This window comes from Globicephala melas, chromosome 3 (assembly GCF_963455315.2).
Source record: "Globicephala melas chromosome 3, mGloMel1.2, whole genome shotgun sequence".
Classification (NCBI taxonomy): domain Eukaryota; kingdom Metazoa; phylum Chordata; class Mammalia; order Artiodactyla; family Delphinidae; genus Globicephala; species Globicephala melas.
In genome coordinates this window covers 166,467,858-166,495,311 of record NC_083316.1, presented here as the reverse complement: position 1 = coordinate 166,495,311, position 27,454 = coordinate 166,467,858, and the positions used below count along the sequence as shown (strand labels likewise).

Here is a 27,454-nt window from a genome sequence, read left to right as displayed (position 1 = left end):
TGCAGACTGGGTTGAGAATCACTGAGCTGAAGTTAATAACACTTTTTGTTGTTATTGTATCTAGTTTTGTGGTTATTTTTGATCCATGGCAAATGACTTCTGTAAGTGACACAATGTTTCCTATTGACTTCAGTAAGAGCAAAGGGAGTAGATTTAAAGAAGAACATAAAGCAAATGGTAGTGTGAGCATTTGGCGGAATGCATGATTGATATACATTATCCTGATGTTGCAAGCATCTGCAATTCAGGCAGGACTTGGCAGATACAGCGTGTCTGTGCCCCTCATGATGTGAACTTACTGAGGCCAAAGAACCTCTCCAACACAGCTCACTCACCACACCAGCAAGCTGGTGCCGGCTATTGGTTCTTCTCCATGTGGGCTCCTCCACAGGGTGGCTTGGGCTTCCTCACAGCATGGTGGCTGGGTTCCAAGAGTGAGTGTCCCAAGAAAATCAGGAGATAGCTGCATTGCCTTGGATGAACTAGCTTCAGAAGTCACATGGAGTCACTTCCACCATAGACTAAGCTCACCCACATTCAAGGGCTCCTTCACAGAGGAGCACAAAGGTCACATTGTTAGAAGAACATGTGGAATGGGAGATGTGGTTGCAGCCATTCTGGAAAATATACCGTCTTCCACAGTTATTAACTCCAATATCTGAAGACCAGGTCCTGGGTAATTATAGATGATAATGATAAACTTTATTTAATTTGCTGTTAAATAAAGTAAAGCCCAAAGTCTGTATAAATATCTACAAGGTCACAGATGAGGGGGACAGGGAGGCACAGACCTCCCCTATCTCCCCATTGCTCACTCTGCTCCTATACCCTGAACACACTGCCTGGTACATAGTAGCTGCTCAAAAAACATGTCTGTTGCGTGACATGAAATAATAGTGAATCACATCATGAGAAGGTTAGTTCCTGATGATTTCTCTTCTAGTCTTTCTAATTCCTTCAAGAAGGAAGACTTGGCTTGGTGTTCACAACTCTTAAACTCCTCTCTGGCACCCTCTTATCTTCCTAATGGCAAGAGAACAGACCAAGGGTTCAGACCCCGGGACAGGTGACTTACCTGGTACAGGGCCCTGCCTGTTCATTGATGTCTCTCGAGGAGCTTCAAAAAATACCAGTGCCCGAGGCCCACCTTCAGAGATTCTGGTTTCATCAGTCTGGAGTATAGACTTTAAATTGGGGTATAGTTGACTTACAATATTATATTAGTTTCAGATGTACAACATAGTGATTCAATATTTTTATAGATTATACTTCATATAAGGTTATGACAAAATATTGGCTATATTCTCTGTGCTATACGTCACATCCTTGTAACTTTTTTTTTATACCTAGTAGTTTGTACCCCTTTATCCCCTTCACCCATTTTGGCCCTCCCACCAGCCCTCTTCCCTCTGGTAACCACTAGTTTGTTATCTGTATCTCCACCCTGCCCCTGACATTTCTTTAAAATCAGCTGGGTAAACAACACGGTCCTACTATATGGCACAGGAGACTATATTCAACAACCTGTTATAAACCATCGTGGAAAAGAACTTTTAAAAGAATGTATATATATATATATATATATATATAACTGGATCGCTTTGCTGTACAGCAGAAATTAACACAACATTGCAAATCAACTATAATTCGATAAAAATTTTTTAAAAATCAGCTGGGGATTCTCATGTGCAGACTGGGTTAAGAATCACTGAGCTGCAGTTAATGGGACTTCCCTGGTGGTGCAGTGGTTAAGAATCCACCTGCCAATGCAGGGGACACAGGTTTGATCCCCGGTCCAGGAAGATCCCACATGCCGTGGAGCAACTAAGGCCATGTGCCACAACTACTGAAGCCCCCACACTCTAGGGCCCAAGTGCCACAACTACTGAGCCCACGTGCTGCAACTACTGAAGCCCGCATGCCTAGAGCCTGTGCTCGGCAACAAGAGAAGCCACCACAAGGAGAAGCCCGCGCACCACAAGGAAGAGTAGCCCCCGCTGGCCGCAACTAGAGAAAAAGCCCACGTGCAGCAAGGAAGACCCAACTCAGCCAAAAAATCACTGAGCTGCAGTTAATCACACTTTTTGTTGTTACTGTATCTAGTTTTATGGTTATTTTTGATCTATGACAAATGACTTCTGGAAGTGACCCAATGTTTCCTGTTTAAATACATCAGTGTGAGCAAAGGGAGTAGATCTTAAGAAACAAAAAGCACATAGTAATCTGAGCATGTGGCAGAATGCATGATTGATACATGTTATCAGGCACAAGTCCCACAGCTACAAAGTAACATTTTGGACCTGGGGAGTCTAGCTTCCAGTCTGTAACTGAACTGCTATATTAGGTTTCTATCGCCCTCTAGTGGTCCAGTTTATTTGCACCCAAAGGGAGGACTTCGTATGAATTCCCCTACCTTTCACTTTGTAGGTGGTTCAGCCCTCGGAGACTTTTTTGGAACCCTCTTTCTGGCCTTCAGCACGTTTCCTGTACCTTCCCGTTTCCTGCCAGCCACAAATGTACACACAGCCACTCATAGCAGTATCGAATAAGACCAAGCTGGAGCAGAGCCTAGTGGGGTGTTGGAGACCTACCCCAGATTAACTTCAACTCAGAGCAGAGCGTGAATATCACACTGAGACACCTGTCTCTTGTCCCATAGGCAGTGGGGAGCCATGCACGGTTTGGGAGCAGACCAAAACTATGTGCAACAAGGCATTTCCCCAGAAAAGGGCACTACACTGGACATTTGCAATTTTCTCCCTCCTAGCATCATTCTCCCTTATTTCTTTTTTCGGTACGCGGGCCTCTCACTGTTGTGGCCTCTCCCGTGGCGGAGCACAGGCTCCGGACGCGCAGGCTCAGCGGCCATGGCCCACGGGCCCAGCCGCTCCGCGGCACGTGGGATCGGGGCACGAACCCGTGTCCCCTGCATCGGCAGGCGGACTCTGAACCACTGCGCCACCAGGGAAGCCCCCATTCTCCCTTTTTTATTTTCTGGCAACAGTCCCTGATCTGAGGGCTCCCTCCAGTATAAGCCTGTAAGTCACCTTTGTGTGAATTTTTAAATGGCAGCCCTTCTGGGAGGATGCCAACTCATGACAGGCACAAAGCTTAAGAGAGGACTTTGACCCCCACTTGCTCCCTCTTCCCCCCAATCAGACTCACAGTCAGAGTGAGGCTCCCCACCCTCCACAGAGGAAGCACATGCCCAAGTCTGGCCACTCAAAGGGCTGCATCCTTCTCGCTACCGGGATCGGTGGAGGCGGTTGCGAGAGGGCATGACCTAACACCAGCCAAGAGTGACTCTGGGAGCTTTCTTAAATTTTAATTGAGGTAAAATTCACATAACGTAAAACTAACCATGAACCGTATTAAAGTGTACGATTCAGGGGCATCTAGAACCTTCCCAGTGTTGTGTAACCATCACTTCTATCTAGTTTTCCAAGACCTATTCTTCACCCCGAAAGGAAACCCTATACCCATTAATAGTCACTCCCCATTCCCTCCTCTCAGCCCCTAGCAACCACTAATCTGCTTTTGCCCTCCCTTATGGATTTGCCTGTTCCAGACATTTCATATACGTGAAATCATAGAATATGTGCCCTTAGTGTCTGGATTTTCACTGAGTGTAATGTTTTCAAGCTTCATCCATATTGTGTCATGTGTCAGAGCGTCATTCCTTTTTAAGGAGGAATACTATTGCATCGTATGAATGCACCACTTTTGTTTATCCATCAATGGACATTTAGGTTGTTTCCACCTGCTGGTTCTTATCAACAGTGCTGCTATGAACATTTCTGTATGCATACTTGTTTGAATACCTGTTTTCAATTCTTTGGGGTATATGTCTAGGAGTGGAACGGATGGATCACATGGTGATTCTATGTTTAACTTGTTAAGGAACCAGTAAACTATTTTCCACCACAGCGGTACCATTTCACATTCCTACCAGCACATCACAAGGGTTCCAATTTCTCCATGTTTTCATCAGCACTTATCTACTGCCTTTAAAAAATATTATGGCCAACTTAGTGGGTGTGAAGTGATATTTGTGGTTTTGATTTGCATTTCCCTAATGATTAATGATGTTGAGCATCTTTTCATGTGCTCTTGGAGCTTTAGTGTATACTTTTCTACTTGGAAGGCTAGAAGCCTAGTGGCAGCCACCTCCTACCCATGAGGCAGACCAGAGGGATGGAGGGAACCTGGCCCTGGTGACATCATTTGAAGCCTAGATCCAGCCACACCTGCAGCAGGCTAACTTCAAAGGTATATATGCTGATTATCCTTTTGTCATTCCAGCCAGCTAGAGTTGAACATTTTGTCCTTTGCCACCCAGAGTCCTCCATGATGGAGACTGGGACTTGCCAAGGTCCCATGGTTAGTTAGAATTACACACTGGATGAGTACCTAGACCTCCTTCCTACCTGCCCACTGCCTCCATGCCCCAAGAGGAGGCTGTAAGGAGGAGTCAGCAGGGGTCAGGAGACAGAAGCTGGGGACAAATCATGGCCATGTATTTATGGATAGAGGCAAGAGGATTAGGAAGCAGATGCTTTTCTATCCGCCTGCCCCCAGAAGAGTTTGAATTGAGATTCTTAACTATCAGAGTGTCAGATGCCCTTTAGAGAATATCATGGAAGCACAGCTGCTCTCCCCACCAGAAACACCAGGACACAACATTTTGCAGACAATTCACAAGTCTGTAGAAATTCCCTCCGTCTCCACACCCTCCTCCCACCACAATCCATCCTGAGGCCATAGGTGAAGAAATTCTGGTTTCTAGAACAAGAAAGTCAGAAAGACCCAGAAGGAGGAGACCTGAGATCCAAATACAGTCTTTCTTCTGACTCACTGTGGAGCAAGGAGTTTGGGGGAAGGACAGTCCTGGCTCAAGTCCACGCTGTGGGGGCCTGGGCAAGTTGCTTGCCCTCTCTGAGCCACATCTATAAAATGAAACTATTCTTGTCTATCTGGAGGAGGGTGTCGAGGGTTATTAGGTTCAATGCTGTGTGTCAGGGACATGTAAATATGAGGGGCCCCTCTCCTTCCAATGTCCCCATCTCTCCAGCAGGCCAGATGGTCTTGCTTCTTCTCCTTTTGGAGTGATGCAGTCCAGGGGCTTAGATAACATGCCCAGAAACCCATCTTCTGCAGAGAACGTCAAGTGGTTCATGGATACGAAATCCGTCCCGGCCCCCCCAGGTTAAGAACCTCTTACTCTGAACTCTCTCTCATTTACTGAGCTCCAACGGCAGCTTCCTTTCTGTTGTTCCACTTCATTCCCATCCCAAAAGTTTCACACCTGCCATTCCCTCTGCCCAGAATGGTCTTGCCCAGTTCTTGGAATGGCTGGTTTCCTTGTTATTGAGGGCTCAGCTGGAAAGTGCGCTCCCCACTGATCATCCATTTGAAATGGGCGCTCCCCACCCCATGGTCTAGAGAACATCACCATGCTTTATCTTTTCTGCAGCACCCATCAGTGCCTTGGTTATGTGTCTTTTTATTTATCTAATGTTGTCTCCTCATTAGGGGAGGGACTTTGCCTGTCTTTGTTGTCATATATCCCCAAGGACTAGTGTCAAACATATAGTAGGAACTCAGTATATATTTGTTGAAGAGATGAATGACTGACTGACTGAATGAATGAATGAATGAACAGGTGGGAAAACAGATGAACGGAGGGATGACTGAATGATTTGGATGGATAAATGAATAAATAGATGGCTAAATATGGATGGTTGGATGAATGGATGGATAAATAATTAAACAAATGGTTAGACAGAAGGATAAATGAAAATAAATGGATGGCTAGACATAGATGGATGGAGGGATAGTTAACGGCTGGATACATGGATGGGTGGAAGGATAATGAGTAATGGATGATGGAAGGATGAATAATAAATATATGGATGGATGGATGGGTGGATAAGTGGATGAGTAGATGGACACATGGATGGTTCAATGGATGGATGATACATTAATGAATAAGCAGTAGATAAAAAAGATGGATAACAGATAAAAGGATGGACAAATGAAGGAACAAATTAGTGGATGAGTAAATTAAAGGATAGCTAGATGGATAGTTCAATGGACAGTTCAAAAGATGGATGGATGGATAAATGGATGGATAAATTACAGAATGAGTAGATGGATGGATGTTTGCCAGACTCCATGCTAAGCACTTTATATGTTATCTTGTTTTATCTACACAGAAATCCCAGGAAGGAAGGAATGTTTTACAGACATGGTCCTTGAACTTCAGAGGCAGGAAAAAATCGCTTACCCCAGATAATACAAGTAGGAGATGGTGGAGCAGAATTCGAACTTACATCTGCCTGACTCCAAGCCCTGGGCTCTTAACCGCCATGGAGATCACCCTCCCCTTCTCCCCTCGCTTTGAGAGCCTGTACCGGCCACTGCAGCTCCCGTACTGATGCCCGTGCCCCAACAGTACCCAAATCACCCAGTCCTGGCCTCCAAGTTGCTCTGCTGTCAACCCCACAACTCCATGGGAGCTGGTGTGAGCCCGTGTGAGGATCTGTGAGGTCTCTGCACGCATGTGTGAGTGTAGAATGAGGTGACTGGAAAACATGTCCCTTCTCTGGGATGCCCCCCAAGTACCAGTGACATTGCACAGCCGAAGACAGGTCCAAAGAGTCTCATAGTGACCGCCACTCTTCATAAGGTGCCCGGGGACCAAGCCCCAGCCTGAGGTCATTCCCAGTGGCTGCCACAGAATCACAGCACCAGGTCATCCAGCCTGGTCACGTGACAACAGTGAACCAGGAAGAGGAAGTGAAAGAGAACAGGGTCAGGTTGTGGAGGGGAGCTCTGCCAGGCAGCCGCCCAGGGTCATCAGACTACAGCACAGAGAGGCTGTGAAGTCCATCCCCTGCCTCAGGATGGGGCCACGGAGGACCAGGAGGATGGGGAAATGGAGCTGGAGGGTGGAACTGCGAGTGTCTCTCAGTCTCCCCATTCAGGTTTCTGTCCTCAGGACGCAGGTAGCTGGGTGGTCAAGAAGCTGGCGGACCTCAGCAGCTCTTGTTGTCATCACTGATCTCCACGTAGGGCAGCCCCATGGGCCAAGTGTCCCGAGGCCAGTAGCAGACTTTGAGAGTTTTGTCCGGCATCTCATACGTGGCATCCACCATGGCCATGATGACAATGCCATAGGGGAAGGTGATGCTGATGAGTACATGCCTATGTGACAGGGTGATGACGGGACAAGATGCCCCTGCAGCCAGCTTGATGCCCCCATCCCCACCTCTCCCTACCTCTCATGGATCCTGACCATCCCAAAGGACCTCCTGGACCTGATCTCCGGACTACACCGTCCCCCAACACACACAGACATACATACACACACACATCCCAGTATCTGTGCCTCCCCACCCTGCCCCCAGGCTCCTGCTCCAAGCTCTGGCATCTGAGAGTTTCTGCTGCTAAGGCCCAAGACCACAGGGCAAATGCTTACCAGATGCTGTGCAGGTAGGAGAAATTAATCCACTGCCAGAAACTGCAAAGCCAGCGGTCACTGATCCAGCTAGTAAACGCAAAAGCCCATGAAACCATGGTGACCTCAATTAGACGCCAAAGCTCCTTATTACTGGTCCTAGGGAGGGAAGGAGGGAGATCAGAGCCTGACTCAGCTAGCAGGGCCCAAAGGAGCTGACGGGAAACTCCTCCATCCAAGGAGATGAGGCTGGGAGGAGGGAAGGATCAAGGGGGCAAGCGGGGAGAGGGCCAGATCTGTGCTAACACTTGCTGAGCCCTTACAAGATGCCGGGTCCTCACAACAATGCTATTATTCCCATTTTGTAGGTGAGAAAACTGAGGCACGCGAGATTAAGTATGTCCCAGCCCCACCCCAAGGTTACACGGCTAGTAAGTGGGGTCTGATTCAGGTTTATCAGAATGCAGAACCCGCAACCAACAAGGCTTTCCGTGTTTGTGTTTTGGGGTGTAAGTGTGTGTGCCCCTGTGGGTCGGTGCATGAGAATTTATGTCTATGTGGCTATGAGAATATATGTCTGTGTGTGGGAGGGTGTATTCTCTGAGGCCATGTCTCAGGACAACTCAAGATTGGAATCTGTGTTTCCCAAACAGCAGAGCTAACCCACTGTCCCTTAGGAAACAGTTTATCAGGGATTAATGGGGCAGTAACTCCTTTATGGATAAAAGCACAAGCCCTGCCCGCTAGCCTGAAATGGGACAGTTTGAACACCAAAAAAAAAAAAAAAAAAAAAACATCAGAATTGGTGAAATCTAAGGAATTCCCCAGTGGTGCAGTGGTTAGGACTCTGCGCTTCCACTTCAGGGGGCACAGGGTCGATCCCTGGTCAGGGAACTAAGATTCTGCATGCTGGGCAGTGTGGCCAAAAAAAAAAAAAAGAAAGAAAAAAAATTAAAATTAGTGAACTCTGAATAAAGTCTGTGATCTAGTTAACAGTATTGTCCCATTGTCAATTTCCTCCTTTTTGAGGATGGACTGTGGTTACATCCGATGCTGCCATTGGGGGAGCAGGGGGGGCATCTGGGTAAAGGGTACACAGGACTCTGTACTATTTTTGCAACTTGCTCTGAGCCTCTAATTATTTCAAAATAAAAAGTTAAAAATATAGGATAGTGACTGCAATGGATTGAAACACTTCAGAGATATAAACACCCATGAGTTCATAATAATACTTAAAGAAAAAAACCACTTCATTGGTCCTTACTAGAGATGGCTAAGGTGCCAACTCATTGCTCTAGAAGTTGATTTTTAAAAGGGAAAGAATCAGTGCCCTATCCTGTCTTTCCTGTCCAAACTGTATTTCAAGGTGGATGAGCAAAAGTCCTTCTATCTGGATGGATGAACTCCAGATAATCAATGCAGAAGGAATAACAGAATCTGAAAATCACCCTTTTGCACCCTCTAATGAGGTCACGGATGGAGATGGCATGAAACAGCTGCTGGAATCATTAGGGGAAAGGTCAGTAGGAAACTTTACAATGAAGGGTCTGGATGACAACATCCGAATCTACTGATCAATCTTAATGGCACTAAATGTGGGACAACCATTCATCATGGGGTCTTGATTGGCTGGAACAAGCAGCACCCAGTGCCACACATGAAATGAAGAAATTAAATGTAAGTCTAGATCTATTAATTTTCAGGAAATACAAAAATAAAAAAGAAAGAAGGAAAAAAGAAGAAAAAGAAAGAAAGAAAGAAGGAAAGAAAAAGAAAAAAAGAAAGAAAGGAAGGAAGGAAGGAAGAAAGAAAAAGAAAAAAAGAAAGAAACCACAGCAATCAGTCGGCCAAATCCATAATGCAGGATGTTGTACAGGACAAACGATGGATCGAGTTTCTGTTATCAAATCAGAGGCGTGAAGAAAGGGGGAGGGGGGAGGGAGGGAGGGAGGGACTGCTATGGAATAAAGAAGGTCTGAGAGACTGTGTTTGCCTTCTGATTTAAACAAGACCAGGTGTAAGAAGATGTCTTTGGGAAACTGAGGAAAGTTCAGTGCAAAATGGGTATTAGATGCTATCTTAAGGAAGGATCTTCTATTCGTCCCTCTAGATCCTTCCCTGCCTTTCTCCACTCTGCCCTGTGCCTCAGAGGGCAGCAGGGGCAGGGGAGCTAAGCTATGTGGACCTCGAAATAAATATTCCAACAGTATCCTCCATCTACCCTTTGGTTCCCTACTGGGGCTCCCCATTGGCCAACCCAACTGGAAATCATTGGGCAACCCAACTGGAAGCCCAAGGACAAGGGAGCCCCTGGATTTGGTCCACACAACCTCCCTGTGGGATCGGCTCGGGCTGGCTACAACCAACAACTGGAGGCCACAGCTCTTGCCAAGGAGACGCCCCTCTGCTAGCTCTCTCCTTCCAGATTCTTGCAATCACTCCCTCCCATCACTCCCCATCCCAGGTCTCCCGATGATCACAGAATCCCGCCGTTATTAACACAGAGCTTCTAAATGATCCCTAGTGATTTTCCTACAGTCTGCCCTCTACTTTGTAAGGAAACGTTTTATTCAACTCTCCTCAAAGGGCCCCATTTGAGAGTCCCCTCTCTAGCCTGCTAAGACCTAGTATGGGCTAAAAATAATAATTCTTTATCAGGTGAGTGAAACCCTGAACAATGAATGGGTGACATTATATGAAATCTGGGGGGAACATAGGACGCAGGTCGGCAAAATGCTAATGTTTGCTGGGGCTGGTTAGTGGGCACACGGAGGTTTGTGATACAATGCTCTCCACTTGTATGTGTGTTTGGGGGTCTTCAGAATAAAAGGGACAAACTCTGCAGTCAGAGACAACCTTAGGTTCAAATCCCGGTCCTGCCCCTATTTGGTGAATGATCTTGGGGAAGGGACATCACCTCTTTAACACAGTGAGGTGTTGTGGGTTTTTTTGGCGGGGGTGGGGGGGCGCGGTTCTTGGAAGGGAAAGGGGAGCCCCCTCCCCGGGCACCTGCAGCCGCCATCCACTTTTTATATTCCTGGGCCACGATGTAGACGATGTGCAGGGCCATGCTGTTGAGGGCGTACGCGTTGATCATGGGCGTCAGGAAGGACAGGAAGGTACTGACCACGGTGGCGGTGATGACCAGGCAGATGTACTGGGGCCTGGGGAGAGAAGGGATCAGCCGTGGGGGGTGGTTGGGGGGCGTTCCTGTGGGGTTTAGGCGGAGCAATAGGGTGCTCTTGTCGCAAAGACGGATGAGAAAAGGCAAGCTCAGAAAATGGTCTTAAGACTCCCAGGTGGGCTCAGTAAAAGGTCTCAGGGGTCCCAGGAGGATCACATGAAATTTCCCAGGGAACCCAGGTGGGCACAGGCAGGGTCCAAAGGGGGTCCCGAGGTAGGGGATGGGTAGGATGACAAGGGGGTCTCAGGGAAGCTCAAGGGGGCTTAGTCAGGTCAGAAGAGGGTTCCAGAGCCCAGGAGAGTTCAGGCAAGGGATTCAGGTGAGCCGGGCGGGATTAAGGAAGGAACTACAGGGGTCCCAGTGGCTATTAGGAGAGGGGTCCTGGAAGGCTCAAGTGGGTCACACAGGGTCAGGAGAGAGATTCAGATGGGTCTTGAGGTCAAAAAAAGGGCCCAGGAGGATCCAATGAAAGATTCCGTGGAACCCAGGTGACAGGCTCAGGGAAGAGGTCTGTGGGCCCCAGGTAAGCTTAGGCATGGGGTTCTGGGACCCCATAGTGGGTTCAGACAGGGTCTGGAGAAGGTCCCAGCTATCCAGGTGGGATCAGAGGAAGAATTCCAAATAAGCAGTAGGATAAGGGGAGGACTTCCAGGGGTCGCAAGTGCACTCAGAAGAGGGGTCCCTGGAAGTCCAGTTAGATCAGGCAGGGTCAGGAAAAAGTCCTGGGGTGTTGAGGGGAAGGATTCCAAACACCCCAAGAGGGCCTGGGCAGGGGACCCGGAGGATAGGTGGGCTCCAACAAGATCGACAGGGGACCGGCCCTCGCCCCACCTGTTCTCCCCTAGGAAGGCAGGGAAGTAGCAGCGGGGCATCCATATGCTGTAGCCACTGGCCAGCAGCCACAGAATAGCGATCTCATCCAGCATCTGGCCCAGGAAGCTGAGTGTCATGTGAAAGTACATAGAGAACAGACCTGGAGCGAAAGACAAAGGCAGGTGGTCAAGGGAATTGTCCCTTCCCGCCCCCACAACCGTACTGTCCCAGCCCCCCACCTACCTACGACTGTGAAGAGGATGAAGGTGACATAAATGTAGCGGGAACGTTTCTGGACATATGGGTGCATCAGAAACATCATGAGAGGCCCAAAGATGAAGAAGGTGACATTGCTGAACTGGAGAAGGAAGGGGGAAATACGGGGAGGGGGTTGTCAGACAGAGGACGAGGAGGGGGGCTGCCCTTAGTCATTACCCAGTCGGTCACCTATCACCTTTCAGGCAGTTGATCAACCCAGGGTCTATCCACCTTTCAGCTGAACTTAACAGCCAACCAGTCATCAGCAGATCCATAACTCCATCCATTATTCTATGGGTTCATTCATTCATTCAATGCATGTGGCAAAGTCTATCTACTAACTTTCCACATGTTCCTTTCGGCAATAGTGTTCCCCAAGTTTGAGCTGGGCGTCCAACTACTCAGTGAAAGACTACATATCCCAGCCTTCCTTGCAGCTCACTGTGGACTTGGGACCTGGTCTAGCCAATGGGATAGGAATGTAAATGAATCTGTTGCTTCCAGGTCAGTCCTTAAGAAGCAGCTTAAGGCTTGCACTCTACATCCTGTGGACTGAAATGCAAACTTGGTGGTCATGAGTTGGCCTTGGCCTTGTAGACAAGGAAAGACAATGTAATACCCTAGTGACTTGCTTCTAAAAACAGCAGGAAGCAGAAGTGATGGGGCATGACTTCCACCCACAGGCTCCTGTGGAGCCTTCCATCAGGTGGCTTCCACCTGACGGTCGCTATCTCAGAGCACGAGACATTGGAGCTCTAGCCACCATGCAAGGAGACGGGGTACCCTTAAAGCTGCCATGCTGGAGAGCCCATGTGGAGAGACCACAGAGAGATCGAGAGAGATGCTGGAGGAGCCCCAGCTATTCCAGTCCCCAGAAGTTTGACTCTTCCCAGCCCAGCTACCACACACAGAAGTGAATGAACCTTCAGATGATTCCAGTCCCCTTCCCCCCTTCAAGTCACACCAACAGTTGTCAAGTGGAACACAGATGAGCTGTCCCTGCCAAACCCTATCCAGATTACTGATTCATGAGCAAAAAGAAATAAATAAATAAGCGGTCATTGTTTCAAGCCACTAAACTTTAGGGTGATTTGTTATGCAACATCAGCTAGCTGAGACAAAGAGGAAATATTACTGTGGGCTGGGGTAGGAGAGGAGAAAGGTATATGGAGGCCAGCTGGCACCGCACAGCTATGCCTTGTCCAGAACCCCATGATTGCACAGCTATGTTGTCTGCGGATTAGTGATTTGCGTCCTTACAATTAGGCATTCACAATGTTCTGGGGCCCAGGCAAGGTTTATTATTCCCAGAATCTTTTCTCATCCTCAAAACAACCCTGCCAGGTAGGTTGTGCATCACCACACCATAGAAGTAGATACTGATTCTCAGAGTGGTCAAATGGTCCAGCCCAGGTCACCCAGCCAGTAACTGGAGAATCCAGGATTTGAAGCGAGATCCCACGTGAGTTTCTTGAGACAAGAAGCAGAGTGCTGTTTATCACAGAAGCAGAAATTGCTTCATAGACCTCAGTCGATGTTTGATAATAACACATGATTCGGATAACTAACAATGACCACTAAGAATATGGCAGTTATGGCAGACAGCGGGAATTGAGCACTCAACAACCATCCTCCCTTCTTCCTCCTTGACCAAACTGATTTGGTTCAGTATTAGGAAGACATATCCTTCTTGGGAGGCAAAGGGGAATAACAATGGGCACAAGCTAATCTGATTCTCTCCTTCTTCTATGTAACAAGGCCACCAAGCTAAAGACTACATTTCCCAGATTCCCTTGCAGCTCCACACAGCCATGTGACTGAGTTCTGGCCAGTAAGACATGGGCACAAGACATAAGTACAGCTTCTAGGTTGTCTTCTTAAAGGGAAGGGGTGTGCCTTCCCCTCAATCCCTTTCTACTGGGATGCAGGTGTGGTGGGATAGCTTCTTGAGCCATACAAATGACAGCAATGGCCTAGAGATGGGAAAACAACCATATAGAAGGAGCCTGGATCTCTGGTACCCCAAAGCTCTCACACCAGCCCTGGGGAGCTTATAATTGGATGTTATGTAAGAGAGAAACAAATTTCTATCTTCATTAAACCATTATTATTTTGGGTCTCTGCTACAGCAGCTGGACTTATGTCTTAACTTATAGATACCCCCTTCCTTCCTTGTTAAATAAACCAGAATTTTGTTCAGGCATCAGGAAGACATGGCTTTTAGGGAGGCAGGATTTGGCCCCAGGGCATAGATCATCCCTATTGCTAAGGATTGGTTAAGGAATGAACGTGTGGTATAATTCTGGCCAATGAAACGTGATGGAAGATCTGATGAGGGGCTCCTGGGAAAGTTCTCTTTACTGAAATCAGACTGAGTGAAAAGCCCTTTGGAGATTGTTGTGATGTTTCAGATGTGGCAGCCATTTTGCAACCATGAGGAAACAAGGTTGACAGCAAAAACAAATACTTGAGGACAGTGGTCTCAAACATTTTGGTTTCAAGATCTTCTTATATTCTTAAATATTACTGAGGACCCTGAAGAGCTTTTGCTTGTGTGAGTTACATCTATCAAGATTTACCTTATTAGAAACTAAAACCCCAAAACTTTCAAGACACGTGACTACACAAGCCCACATTCGTTTGGCCATCAGATAGATGATGTCATCACACGTCATGCAGCCTCTGGAAGGTTCCATTGTACCCTCGTGAGAGAATCAGAGTGGGAAAAGGCAAATAATACCTTAATATTATTATGAAAATAATTTTGACCTTGAGGAAACCCTGAAAGGGTCTCAAGGACACCAAGCAGGGTGGCGCTTGGACAATATTTTGAGGACCACTTCTCCAGGGATAGCAGAGAAGAAAGATGGGAAGAACCAAGTAGCCTGATGATGTTGGGCTCTGAGTTAATCTATTCCGGAACCATCTACCTCCAACTTCCATTAAAAAAAAAAAGATATTGTCCTTTCTATTTAAGCTGTTTTAGTTGGCTGTTTTGTTTGAAACCAAAGCATTCCAATGAACGACCTTTGGGATCCAAGTGGTGTGGGATTGGATACATGTTCCCTTGCTCATTAACCGTGGAGCCTTGAGAAGGTAACTTCAATCCCTTAACCTGCCATCTCTGCATTTCTGACATAGGCATAACACCACCTGCCTCTTCATGCTGTTGACCCAAAGGTCCCCAAGCCTCACTGGACTCATAAATACAATTAAGGTCACAAGAACATTTGCACCAGAATTTCAACGGCTCAAAGTCCCCAACTGCTGATGCAGGACTTTGATGCCCCTCGAAGCCTCCCCCAGATATGTTGGGGTCACAGTGAGTATCTCACATGGGCTCAGAAACAGGTGTTCTCATGGCCTCAATCCACCTGCCAATTTGAGGTCAACCAGCTTGCTCACTCAATGACACCCTTCCCTCCCCCCAAAAATCTTCCCCTTGTAAAGGTCTCCTAAATTGTCTGCATTCCATCTTAGAAAGTGAAGAAACAGCACCCTCTTAACTAGGATGCTCCGTTATTTTTCAGAACCCCAGTATTAATGACGCTGACTCAAAAATACAGGGCACAGTGGTGGGTGTGGGGAAAATCATTCACCTGATACAAGGTCAGCATCTACTAGCCTAGGTCCTGGGCACCTGTACAGGTTCCCAAGACAGGAGGCCTCCTGATTCCAGGAAAGTCCACAGCTCTCCAGGGGCAATGGGAGAACCAGCTCAAAGGTCACAGTTTGAGAACCCAGCCTTGGCAAACTGGTTCCCCAGCCCATGGTCCCACCTATGTCCTTGTTTTCCACGCCAAGTTCTCTGGTGTTTGTCAATGGACAGAGTCAAACACATCTCCAGGAGGATCACCCAGTTCACAGTGGCTACCCCAGAACACGGAACACCCCCGACCTGCCCTGTCTGTATCATGAGACCCTACCCCACCGGAATAGACACCTGTCCCAAAGCAGGATATCAGACTTTTCTTTGGTGAACTTGAAACTTGGAGCAGACACAAAGCCTGGGAGTCACCATAACCGTGTTGCACCGTTGGCAACTCTCTAAAGAGGCCCTGGGATATTGTCATGATGTTTAAAATATGGCAACCATCTTGCCACCCACGAGAAGACAAGGGTGAGAAAAAAAAACCAAATACTTGAGGGTAGTATTTGCCCTTCTTCTGAATCCTGCACACCTGCCCTGGGTCACAGCCTTCCCAAAACAACTCATCTTTCCATTTTCTAAGATATCCCACAATCTTTCCAACGCCTTCTTTCTCGCCCTCCGCCCCGCTTTGGTTTCCTTCTTTGTTTTGGTTTTTGCTTAATCTACCATTCTATTGCCTGAATCCAACAAACCCATCAGCACTTGTAATATTAGCTAGGGTTCTTTGGTAGCAAGCAACAGAAGATGATTCTGGTGAACTTACACTATAAATATAAATGTATGTGTGTGTGTGTGTGTGTGTGTGTGTGTGTGTGGTTACTTATTTAATTAACCAAATCATTCATTCGTTCATTCATTCATTCATTCATTTATTATAGGGAGCTCATTAATCAAAGGAATTGCAGAGGACAAGGAAAACCAGAAACCGGAACAGCTTTGACCCTCTAATGGACAGTCTCTTCAGGGGGCAATTTTGGGTATGAATGAAAACAACTGTGTCCAGTCCTTCTGTCCAAGCCCAAGCTTCAAATTCTGGAGAGTGTAGCCTGGGCCACATCCCATCCTTGGCCAGAGGAGGGGGACCACCTTGATTGACCATCCCACCGAGGCCATAACCAGGTGGTTGATGAAGGGAAAATGGGGCCATGGATACTGAATGGGCAAAACCCCAAACAACTCTGATGTTCTCTCTGTCTTCAACCAAACGGCAGCCCTTGGGCAAATCAGGCATAGCCTGCAGATGCTGAGCCATCCAGCCTCCCAAACTGTTAAGCCTCCACTCAAAACACGTCCGTGACTCTCATCTATAAAATCCAGATTCTTAAGCTTGGCTTATAAACTCCCTCCATGACTCACCTCTCTCCACCTTCAACTTTATAATCTGGGTGGAAAGAATACCTCAGTTCTGAATGAGCCATCCTTTAACCTCCAGGAGTTCACACATACTGTTCCCACTGCCTGGAACACTCTCATTCCCACTCACCCCTCTTCGCCAGGCCAATTACTCCGCCTTTAACCTGGGCATCACTTTCTCCCTAAAGCCTTCCTAATCCCCCAAGGCAGGGTCAGGTGGCCTTCCTTTGTGGTCCTGTGCCGTCCCACTTTCCTGACACTTGTCTGGAACCATCTGGCTCTCCCGCTAAACCTGGCTTTGAGAATGGGGACTGTGGCTTCCCCCTTCTCCATTATAACCTCAGGAACCAGAATATAGTAGGTGCTCAATAAATCCTGTTGGCTGGCTCTCAAAAGAATTCAGGTGGATCACCTGTCACACACATGAAAACACTTGGCAGAGGGTCTTGCATCTAGAAACTTCTGAATAGGAGGCGCTACAACTGTCACTTTCCAATCTATTGACAGCCTGACGTTACAGATTGTTCTTAATCCTAGCACACCCCCTCGAGGTCCGCCTTTCTAGTTCTTGTTTGGCAACGGGGAGCTTGAGTCTCAGAGAGGTGGAGTGATTTCTCTGAGGTTGCACAGCTCTGGGGGACTCCGAAGTTTGCTTTGACCCCCCTGCTTTGAAAGAGTGGAGGACTAGATGGGTGGTGAAGATGAAGAGGGGCTCCCCTGCTTCCTGGCTGTGTGATCTGGTGTCTCTGGGTCCCCCTTTCCTGCACCAGTGAAGTAGGAGAGGATCATCAATGCTACCGTGAAGGTTGTTGGGGGGAGAGGGATGCATGAGGCCAGGCATTGAAAAGCTATTTCGCCAGGGACATGGTTTTGGCTCAAGAAACAGCAAAGGCTGCTGCTGCTCTTGTTACTGTTGAAGGAGATAATAATAACAGGCTTGTGGTTGGTATCAATGCTCCATGCTAAGTGGCCTGCAGGATGAAGACAGGTGTTCTCAATAACGTCCCTGAGTGTGCAGAATGAGGACAGAGCAACGGGCAACGCCTATAACTAATGGGCTCCGAATGCCGCCGGGGTTTGTGATAGAATCAGAGACCACCCTGACACCAGCGTCTCCCTCTCTGCCCTCTGGGGCTGAGCCCCCGCGTTTCCCAACCACCGGCCCTACCCAGACTCAGAGAGGCAGGCAAGGTACCCGCCCGAGATCGTGGCCAGTCCTGAGCTCTGGACACAGGTGAGCTGGATTCCTTGGGCCCCAGCCCCAGCAGGTGCCTTCACTTTCATTCATTCATTCATTTGCTCAACAATCATTCCTTCAGTACCTACTACGTGCTCAAGGACCTTACCAGTGCCTGAAAACAAAGTCACTGCCTTTACGGTGTATCCAGTCAGAGTTTGGGGGATGCTCTATGCTTCATTTTCCTCCTCTATAAAACAGAGGCCCTATCTCCGAGCACCACGGTGAGGATTCGAGAACTGAGTGCCACGGGACCAGGGGGGTCGGCAGTTTTGTTCACTGCTACAAACCCCAGGTGTCTAGGACAGTGCCTGGCACACAGTAGGTGCTCAGTGAATTTTTGTAGCGAATAATGCATGCAAAGAATACGTGTCAATAATGCACATATGTGTCTGATGCATGTGCTGTGTACCATGGGGTGACTATTATTCTAGAATGCTTTGATGTTTTGATCACCCGTACCCAGCAGGACGTCTGGTAAGTGGATGTGGCTGGATCCTTAGGACCGGAAGGAGGAAAAGGGGGAGAGATGGAGGGAAGGTGGGGAGAAGGAGGAAGGAAGGAAGGAAGGAAGGAAGGAAGGAAGGAAGGAAGGAAGGAAGGAAGGAAGGAAGGAAGGAAGGGGATTGACCTGAGTAGACGCCTCACCTCAGTCTTTTTCACTGCTTACTGCTTTATCATCTCTGCCCTCCCCACCGGACTGTGACTTCCAAGAGGACAGGAAACACCTGTTTTATCCCCAGCCAGTAGGCTGGCATGCACTCAAGAAAAATATGTTGACTCGGTCAAATCAAGAAACATGGCCGGGGGGCTTCCCTGGTGGCGCAGTGTCTGAGAGTCCGCCTGCCGATGCAGGGGCCGCGGGTTCATGCCCCGGTATGGGAGGATCCCACATGCCGCGGAGCGGCTGGGCCCGTGAGCCATGGCCACTGAGCCTGCGCATCCGGAGCCTGTGTTCCGCAATGGGAGGGGCCACAACAGTGAGGGGCCCACGTACCACAAAAAAAAAAAAAAAAAGAAACATGGCCGGGGGTGGGAGGGATAAACTACAGTTTGAGATGAACAGATGCACACTACTGAATATAAAATAGATAAACAACAAGGTCCTACTGTACAGCACAGGGAATTATACTCTATATCCTATAATAAACCATAATGGAAAAGAACATGAAAAAGGGAATTCCCTGGTGGTCCAGTAGTTAGGACTCCGCACTCTTACTGCCGGGGCCCCGGGTTCAATCCTTGGTCAGGGAACTAAGATCCCACAAGCTGCATGGAGCGGCCATAAAAAGGAAAGAAAAGAAAAGAAAAAGAGTATATATTCTTTTTATATATATGTATATATCTAAGTATATGTATATTTGAATCACTTTGCTGTACACCAGAAACTAATACAACATTGCAAATCAACTACAGCAAAAAATTAAAAAAAAAAAAAAAAAACATGGCCAAACCTCCCCTTTCTCTTTCTCCCCAGTGCCGAAGCTCAAACTCCCACCACCACCCCTGGCCCTGTCACCTGCCGAGGACCCCCGTATGCATCCATTCCACTCATGCACATGAGTGTCAGTGCTGGGCTGGGGGCGTGGACCACCAGCCACAGTCCCTCTCCGCATGGAACTTACTTGCATGAATTAAGATGCACACGACATTGTTAATCACTCAGTAACTGAGTGGCCTCACAGCACTGTGCATAAGTGAGAGACTCTGAGACTAGGTGGCCGGGGTTTAACTCTGGCACTCTCAGCATTCACACGCTTGCAAGTCACATGCTGTGCAACCCTGGGAAGGAAATGTACCCTCTCTGAGCCTTTATTTCCCCCATCTGTAAAATGAGGAGAATAAGAATTTTATGAGGATTACAGTGCTCTTTTATTTGACATTAACAAAATTAATGTCAAATAAAATTAATATATGAAAACTTTCTCATTTCTCTGTGCTATATGTATTTCTAACAACAACAATAATAATAGCTTCAACTTATTCAGTGCTTAGGATGTGCCAGGAGCTGTGAGTTTTTTTAAATACCTCTATTTTTTAAATTACAATATAACTCACAGACTATCAAATTCATTCTTTGCAAGTGTACATAATCTATTCAAATGTTGTGCAACCATCATTGCTAATTCCAGAACATTTTCATCACCCCAAAAGGAAACCCTGTACCCATTAGCAATCACTCTCCCTTCCCTTCCCCCAGCCCTTGGAAACCATGAATCCACTCTCGGTCTCTGTGGAGTTGCCTGTTCCGGATGTTTCGTATCAACAGAATCGCATACTGTGTGGTCTTTTGGGTCTGGTTTCTCACTGAGAATCATGTTTTCAAAGTTCATCCATGTTGTAGCATGTGTCAGTGCTTGACTCCTTTTTAAGGCTGAATCATATTCCATTGTGTGGATGGAGCACATTGTGTTTATCCATTCATCCACTGATGGACATTAGGGATGTCCAGTAGCTGTATCATCCTCTCCATCGTCCTATGAGTCAAAAATTACTAGCACCTCACAGAAATCCCCTTTTTGCACAGGTACTCGGTAAATATTTGTTGAATAAAAGGAATGAATGGGGACTTCCCTGGTGGTGCAGTGGTTAAGAATCTGCCTGCTAATGCAGGGGACACGGGTTCGAGCCCTAGTCTGGGAAGATCCCACACGTCGCAGAGCAGCTGAGCCCGTGCACCACAACTATTGAGCCTGCGCTCTAGAGCCCGCGAGCCACAACTACTGAAGCCCGCGCGCCTAGAGCCCGCGCTCCGCAACACGAGAAGTCACTGCAATGAGAACCCCGCGCAACGCAACGAAGAGTAGCCCCCGCTCACCACAACTAGAGAGAGCCTGAGCGCAGCAACGAAGACCCAATGCAGCCCAAAATAAATAAATTAATTAATTTTTTTAAAAAAAGGAATGAATGAATGAGTTTTTCTTCCCTAGCGTGTACCACCCCCTGGCAACCTATACTCTTGACTCCTGTTTATTGCCTGTCTCCTCCATCCCCCAGGACACCAGCCCCACGAGAGCAGGCATTTTTGTCTGCTTTGATCACCACTGCGTCCCCAGAGCTGGAACAGTGACTGGCTGCACCAATTCCCAATGAATGAAGAGTGAAATAAAGGGGTCATTTCAATCTGACCCCTGTGTCAGCCCCGGGAGGCCAGCAGGTTGCAGATCAGCGCTGCCTGTTTTTCCGAAGGAGAAGAGAGGCCCAGAGGGACCTATCGAGTCTGGGTCTGGGATGTATCATGAGCATGGTCACCAGTTTCATGCGTGCAATTATTCAATTAATCGCATCTCTCCTCCCTGAGGGCAGGAACCATGCCCTCCTCGGTTCTGCGGGACCTGGCATACAAGAGGTACCCTGTAATTAATTGCTGTTGCTGTGAGTTTTGAGGAGGAGAAAGGCAGAAGAGGGAGGTGTGGTTTAGAGCTCATGGGACCTGCTGGTCACAGCCAGGCGCTCAGAGAGGGGCGGGCCTCCCGCCTGGGTCACACAGCATCCAAGGAAGAGAGAGACTGGAGTTACTAGCACACTGCAGAGGCCAACAGCGCCAAGGCTATCGGAAAAGAAGGTGGGGACGCTGTCGGAGGTGTGCACTGCAGCCTACAGCCTCCCCGCTCTCATCTCCCTGTCTCTTTGATACCCACCCACCCCCAGACTCCCCCTACTCATCCCCACTCCTGTGCCTTTCCTATGCAGCTCCCCACGCCAGGCACACCATCCCTTTGTTCTGAATCTGAGCATCTGAGAGGGAGTTTTCTAGAGAGGATGAGATGCGGAGCCTCTGAAGCTTTGGCAGGATCCCAGGGAAGAAATTCAGCAGCACGGCTGCCTCTGGGAGCCTGGGGCGGGGGGCCTTGAAACATCTCCCCACACCACTTGAAACTCTCCTAAGTTGTCAGCAGCCCAGAAGGAGGCCACACCTGGAGGCCACCAGGCCAAAGCAAACAGGTGCCCACACCCCCGACCTCTGCTCCTGTTGGATCGCCCTTCCTGGCTCTCGGTTAGACTGTGAAACGCAGCCAGGTGTTCCAGCTGCCCCCAGATCATCAACTCCCCCATGCTCTGAAGTCAGCCATGGCTCCCGCGTGCCCTCACGATGCAGCACGCGCTCTTTTGCCCTGCTTTCCTGATTTAGCCCCTGGAAACCTCATCAGCACTTTTTCTCTCTTTCGTTTCCTCCCCCTCAGGCAGGCAGCCTGGGCGTTGGCTCGAAGCTAACAGTTCTTTTCTCTCACCTCAAGACCTTTGCATATGCTGTTTCCTTTGCCCCATACACCTTAGAGAACATTTACTCATTCCTTAAGCATCAAGGTTCCCTCCCCATTCAACAAACAGAGGCGTCAGCCTCCACCCCACGGTTCCTCACCATCCCACATCTGCCCCCTGTTTTTCTCCCTTTGCCACGAGCTAACTGTGGGGGTGTCCATTTCTAATTCTGAACCACCAGCCCAACAACCTGGGGGCACTGAGCCTCTCTGGGACCCCAGCATCACCCAGCACAGGTTGGTTTACAGCACTTTTGTTGAATGAATGAGTCCGTCAGTGAATACAGGATAAATTTCAAACACTCCAACTCAGCATTGAAAACTTCATCTTTCTCTCTCCACATATTTTAGCCACAGAGACATACTTTCTCAAACTGGTTGTCCCTCTTTTACTTCCAGGACTTAGCACACCCTTTTCTTATCTTCTGCTCTCTTTCCCAGACTCCTGCCCTACTTGGCGAGGTCCTATTCATCCTTCAAAAGCCAACGCCTAGGCGCCCTCCTCTAAGAAGCCGAGTCCTCCAGTGCGTCCTTCGTCTGTACCCTGACCGTGTGCTGGGCTGGGCTCTACTTCCTCCAACCCCAGGCTCAGAGCTCCTTGCACGTAGATCAACAAGAAAGCAAAAGATTCTTCAGAGAACACTCTTTTCCAATTACGAGCTGTGAGTCCTAAGTGGATCATGACAAAATCCATGTGAACAGATTTAAAATTTTTTTCTGCTATATATGTGGTCGTTCATTGACATACCTAGACCGAAAGCATGCTTTTAAAAGCCTGCCTAGGGTTTCCCTGGTGGCGCAGGCGTTAAGAATCCACCTGCCAATGCAGGGGACACGGGTTCGAGCCCTGGTCCGGGAAGATCCCACATGCCGCGGAGCAACTAAGCCCGTGCACCGCAACTACTGAGCCCGTACTGAGCCTAGAGCCCGTGTTCTGCAACAAGATAAGCCACCGCAATGAGAAGCCCAAGCACCGCAATGAAGAGGAGTCCCCGCTCGCTACAACTAGAGAAAGCCCGCGCACAGCAACAAAGACCCAATGCAGCCAAAAATAAATAAATAAAATAAAATTTAAAAATTAAAACTAAAAAATTAAAAGCTGCCTAGTAGTTTGACATCTATTCAAGCCCTACAAAGATTAGTGAAAATGTTATGGCTTTTGTGTGGTCCATGTGCTAAGGATGATGTTTCCAATTTTAAAAGGGACTTCCCGGGCTTCCCTGGTGGCACAGTGGTTGAGAGTCCGCCTGCCGATGCAGGGGACACGGGTTCGTGCCCCGGTCCGGGAAGATCCCACATGCCGCGGAGCGGCTGGGCCCGTGAGCCATGGCTGCTGAGTCTGCGCGTCCCGAGCCCGTGCTCCGCAACGGGAGAGGCCACAGCAGTGAGAGACCCGCATACCGCAAAAAAAATAAAATAAAATAAAAAAATAAAAGGGACTTCCCTGGTGGTCCAGTGGTTAGGATTCGGCGCTTTCACTGCCAGGGCCCAGGTTCGATCCCTGGTGGGGAAACTAAGATCCCACAATCCCTGAGGCGCAGGAAAAAAAAAAAAAAAAAGTTTGAAGGAGGATGTCATGGAGGGGAATTTTGCATGAGAGCGCACGGATGCGGAAGCAGCCCACATCTGAGCCAGCCCTCTCTCCGTGCCTTCTGCAGGGTGGGCTGGACAGGGAACTTTCTGGACTAGGGAACGCAGAGAGGAGGAGTCCAGAACCCCACACCCTCTTCTCAGCCTCCAGGCACCAGCACATTCAGCCCTCTCCCATTTTACAGGGAAGGCCACCGAGGACCAGAAAGGGTCGGTATCTCTGGCTCAGGAGAAGCAAAAGCTGGGGCGACCTCAGGGACCCTTTGAATCTCAAACTCTTGCCTCCCAGCTCTGGGAAGTGGTGAGGTCAAAGGTAACAGAGTCAGAGCAACCTGACACTGAGCTCCCCTCCCCCAAAAGAACACCTCTCCCGGATATGCCAAGTTCAAATCCCACCTCTAAGTACCACAGTTACCCTGGGCATATCCTTCAATCTCCCTGAACGCCTGTTTCTTAATCCGGAAAATGGGATTAACTAACTCTATATACTATACATGCTGCCTAATCCCCAATGTCATGGTGAAGATTAGATGAGGTTTTCTCAGGCAAAATGTTTTGGGCGATGGCTGGCACACAGTAAGTGCTCGGTAAAGGCCATTATTTGCGTGAATTCATGCTCACCATTTATTGAGCACGTACTATGTGCAGGGCACAGAGCAAAGGACATTGTCTCATTATCCACCAATCCGGGAGCTCCAGGAAGGCAAGCCCACTGCCTTATTCACCACAGTGTCCCCAGCACCCCACACAGGATAACTGTACGTGTCTCTGGTCGCTTGCATCTTTCAAGCTTCGGTTAAATGCCATTGCCGTTGAGGCATCCAAGAGTTTTGAGCCCTTCCAGTGTGGTCCTGATAGCAGGGGCTGGGTGAAGGATGACCAGCCATCCTATTTTGCCTGGAACTGCAGGGTCTCCTGGGACACGGGACTTATGGTGCTAAAACCAGGACAGTCCCAGCATACTGGGATGAGTTGGCCACCCTGGGCTGGGGATACAGCTGAGAACAAGGCAGACACAGCCATCTCCTCCAGGAAGCCCTCCCTGATCCACCCCTCCACCAATGGCTCAGGAGCTGCCGCTAGGCTTCCCAGAAGCTGCCTGTGCGCCTCCCATTACAGCACCATCATCCTGGGTTGTGGACACCTGGAGTCGCACCTGTATCCTCTGCTCTGGGAGGGCAGAGGCAGCTCTTTTCCAGGTTACGGCTGCATTTCCAAAACCTACCACAGAGCCTCATGCCTAATAAAGACAGTCTAATGAATGAAAGCCAGAAGGCAGGCGTTGCCTAACAGATGAGCAAACTGAGGCTCAGAGAGACGGCTGCTCGGGTAGGATTTCCCAGCGGGGAGGTGGAGCAGCTGGGGTTTGAACCCCTGTTTGCTGAGACTCTGTCCCACCAGAGGCTCCCGCCCGGCCCTCACCGTGTTGTAGAACTCGGCCACCAGCTCCCAGTGCTGGAAGTTGCTCTCACACCAGTCCACCTCCGAGCTCTGGTAGGCGAAGATGCTGGGCATCCTGACGCAGTGCCTGCCATCCGCTGGCTGCGTCTGACAGAGAGGAGCACGGGAGCCTAGAGAGGGCCGGGCCCAGCCAAGGCGGGGAAGAGACGGTGGGGTGCCCCACAGCAGGCAGAGAGGAAAAACCTGCTGGACGGCTCCCTGGTGGCACCAGGACAGCCTGCCCAGTGTGGTGGTGGCCAGCCGCTGCCCTGGGCATAAGCAGAGGGGTTGGCACTGTCCAGGCAGGGCAGGGGTGAGTGGGGAGGGGGCCTCCCTTCCCTGCCCCCCTAGGAGTGGGAGTTAGGGGGACTGTTTTTTGGAACAGTAATTTAAAATAATGGTGATGGGGACCTCCCTGGTGGTCCAGTGGTTAAGACTCCACTCTCCCAATGCAGGGGGCCCGGGTTCCATCCCTGGTCAGGGAACTAGATCCCACATGCTGCAACTAAGACCTGGAGCAGTCAAATAAATAAATAAATATTAAAAAAAAATAAAGTAATGATGATGATGATCCCACTGGGATGAGTACTTTGCCATCCCCACTTTGCAGATGGGCAAACTGAGGCAGAGAGCAACGTCATTTGCACAGAGCATGCAAGGTGATGACACCAAGATGTGAAAACAGGCAGGCTCCAGACTCCGAGCTTCTTTTTAATTTATTTTTTCTTTTCTTTTTCTTTTTTTTGACCGCACTGTGAGGCTTGCAGGATCTTAGTTCCCTGACCAGGGATTGAACCCGGGCCACCGTAGTGAAAACGCCAAGTCTTAACCACTGGACTGCCAGGGAATTCCCCAGACTCCAAGCTTCTAACCATTAGGTTTTACTACCTCCACATCGCCAAAGCTCCACGCTGCTGCTTCCCAGATTAGGGCCAACAGCTGGACACCTGCCCCAACAGACTCCACTCAGCTCCCTTGGAATCCTTGGTGATAGAAACGCCTTTGGGGGCTTCAGTCTTCCTGTCTGTGCTATGGAAGGCTAGGCTGGATTGAAGCCATTTCTCTTGGGTGGACAAGACCTCATACACCTGGAGTGTCCCAGCTTCCACCAAAGCATCCCTGAGGGGAGGAACCTGTGGAGTTCTGGGCCTGGGGTCCCCAGTCCTGGCTTCCCAGGTCTGTGGAAAGCTCTGGTTTGACAGTCAGACAGGCCTGAGTTTGAATTCTGAGTTCCTCCTGTTCCTAAGCTGTGTGGCTTTGGGCAAGTGAATGCACCTCTCTGAGCCTCAGCTTTCTCGCCTGTAAGATGGGAATAATAATAGTACCTCCCTCTTAGGGCTACTGTGAAGATTTAATGAGCTGATACAGCATTTCCCTAGGAAGAAAATTTTTGGTGATGGTGGCCCTGCACTGAGAATCACTGAACTGTGTGGCGAGAAATCTACTTACTCCCTTTTCAGTTCTCAATAGTTCCAGGAGAGGGGCTCAGTTGGTGCTAATACCTGTTTATGCCTCAACATTTAATCCCTTTGCTTGTTAAAAAGCCCTTCAGCAGGCAACAGTATCCAGCTAGACTGTCTTGATATTATTTACATGGTATTTATTTATTTCACTTTTTAAAATAAATTTATTTATTTATTTTTGGCTGTGTTGGGTCTTCATTGCTGCGCGCGGGCTTTAAGAATTAAAAATGGTTAACGTGGTACATTTCATGTTATGTATATTTCACCACATTTTTTTAAAGTAATTAATTTAGCTTTTTAAAGGGGGTGTCATTTGACAAAATATCTTACGTAAATAAGAGTTTCGGTGGGGGGTGGATATAGGAAAACCCCGAGGGTCCTCTGTAAATTCGAAACTTGGGAACTATTGAGGTTGTGTAGGCTGAGGCCTCGGCCCAGAGTTGGCACTGAATGAAAAGAGGCTATTAAACCATCGTCATCATGATCATCATCTACAACAGCGGTCCCCAACCTTTTTGGCACCAGGAACCAGTTTCGTGGAAGACAATTTTTCCATGGAAGGGGCCAGGGGGATGGTTCAGTCTTCAATGTGAGCGATGGGGAGCACGGTCTGGGGGTTGGGGATCCCTGATCTACACGGTGTAAAATGCTTCCACGTTCACACTCTTCCAGATACGCAGAGAGCCGCCTTCAAGATCCTCTGGAGGGATGAGAAAGACGTCACGTTTAGAGGTGACAGAAGT

General features: G+C 48.6%; 2 protein-coding genes across 2 annotated transcripts in view; both read right to left on the bottom strand.

Moving 5' to 3' along the window:
- Positions 1-27,454, bottom strand: part of MLLT1 (MLLT1 super elongation complex subunit) — a 131,130-nt gene that overhangs the window by 69,129 nt on the left and 34,547 nt on the right. The window lies entirely within an intron of this gene.
- ACER1 (alkaline ceramidase 1) lies at positions 447-25,323 on the bottom strand. The gene is given in 8 exon segments (XM_060297272.1): positions 447-672; positions 1,076-1,168; positions 1,171-1,184; positions 7,481-7,618; positions 10,486-10,623; positions 11,475-11,616; positions 11,700-11,814; positions 25,231-25,323. Coding segments are annotated over 8 exon segments (837 nt in total). The 3' UTR covers positions 447-568.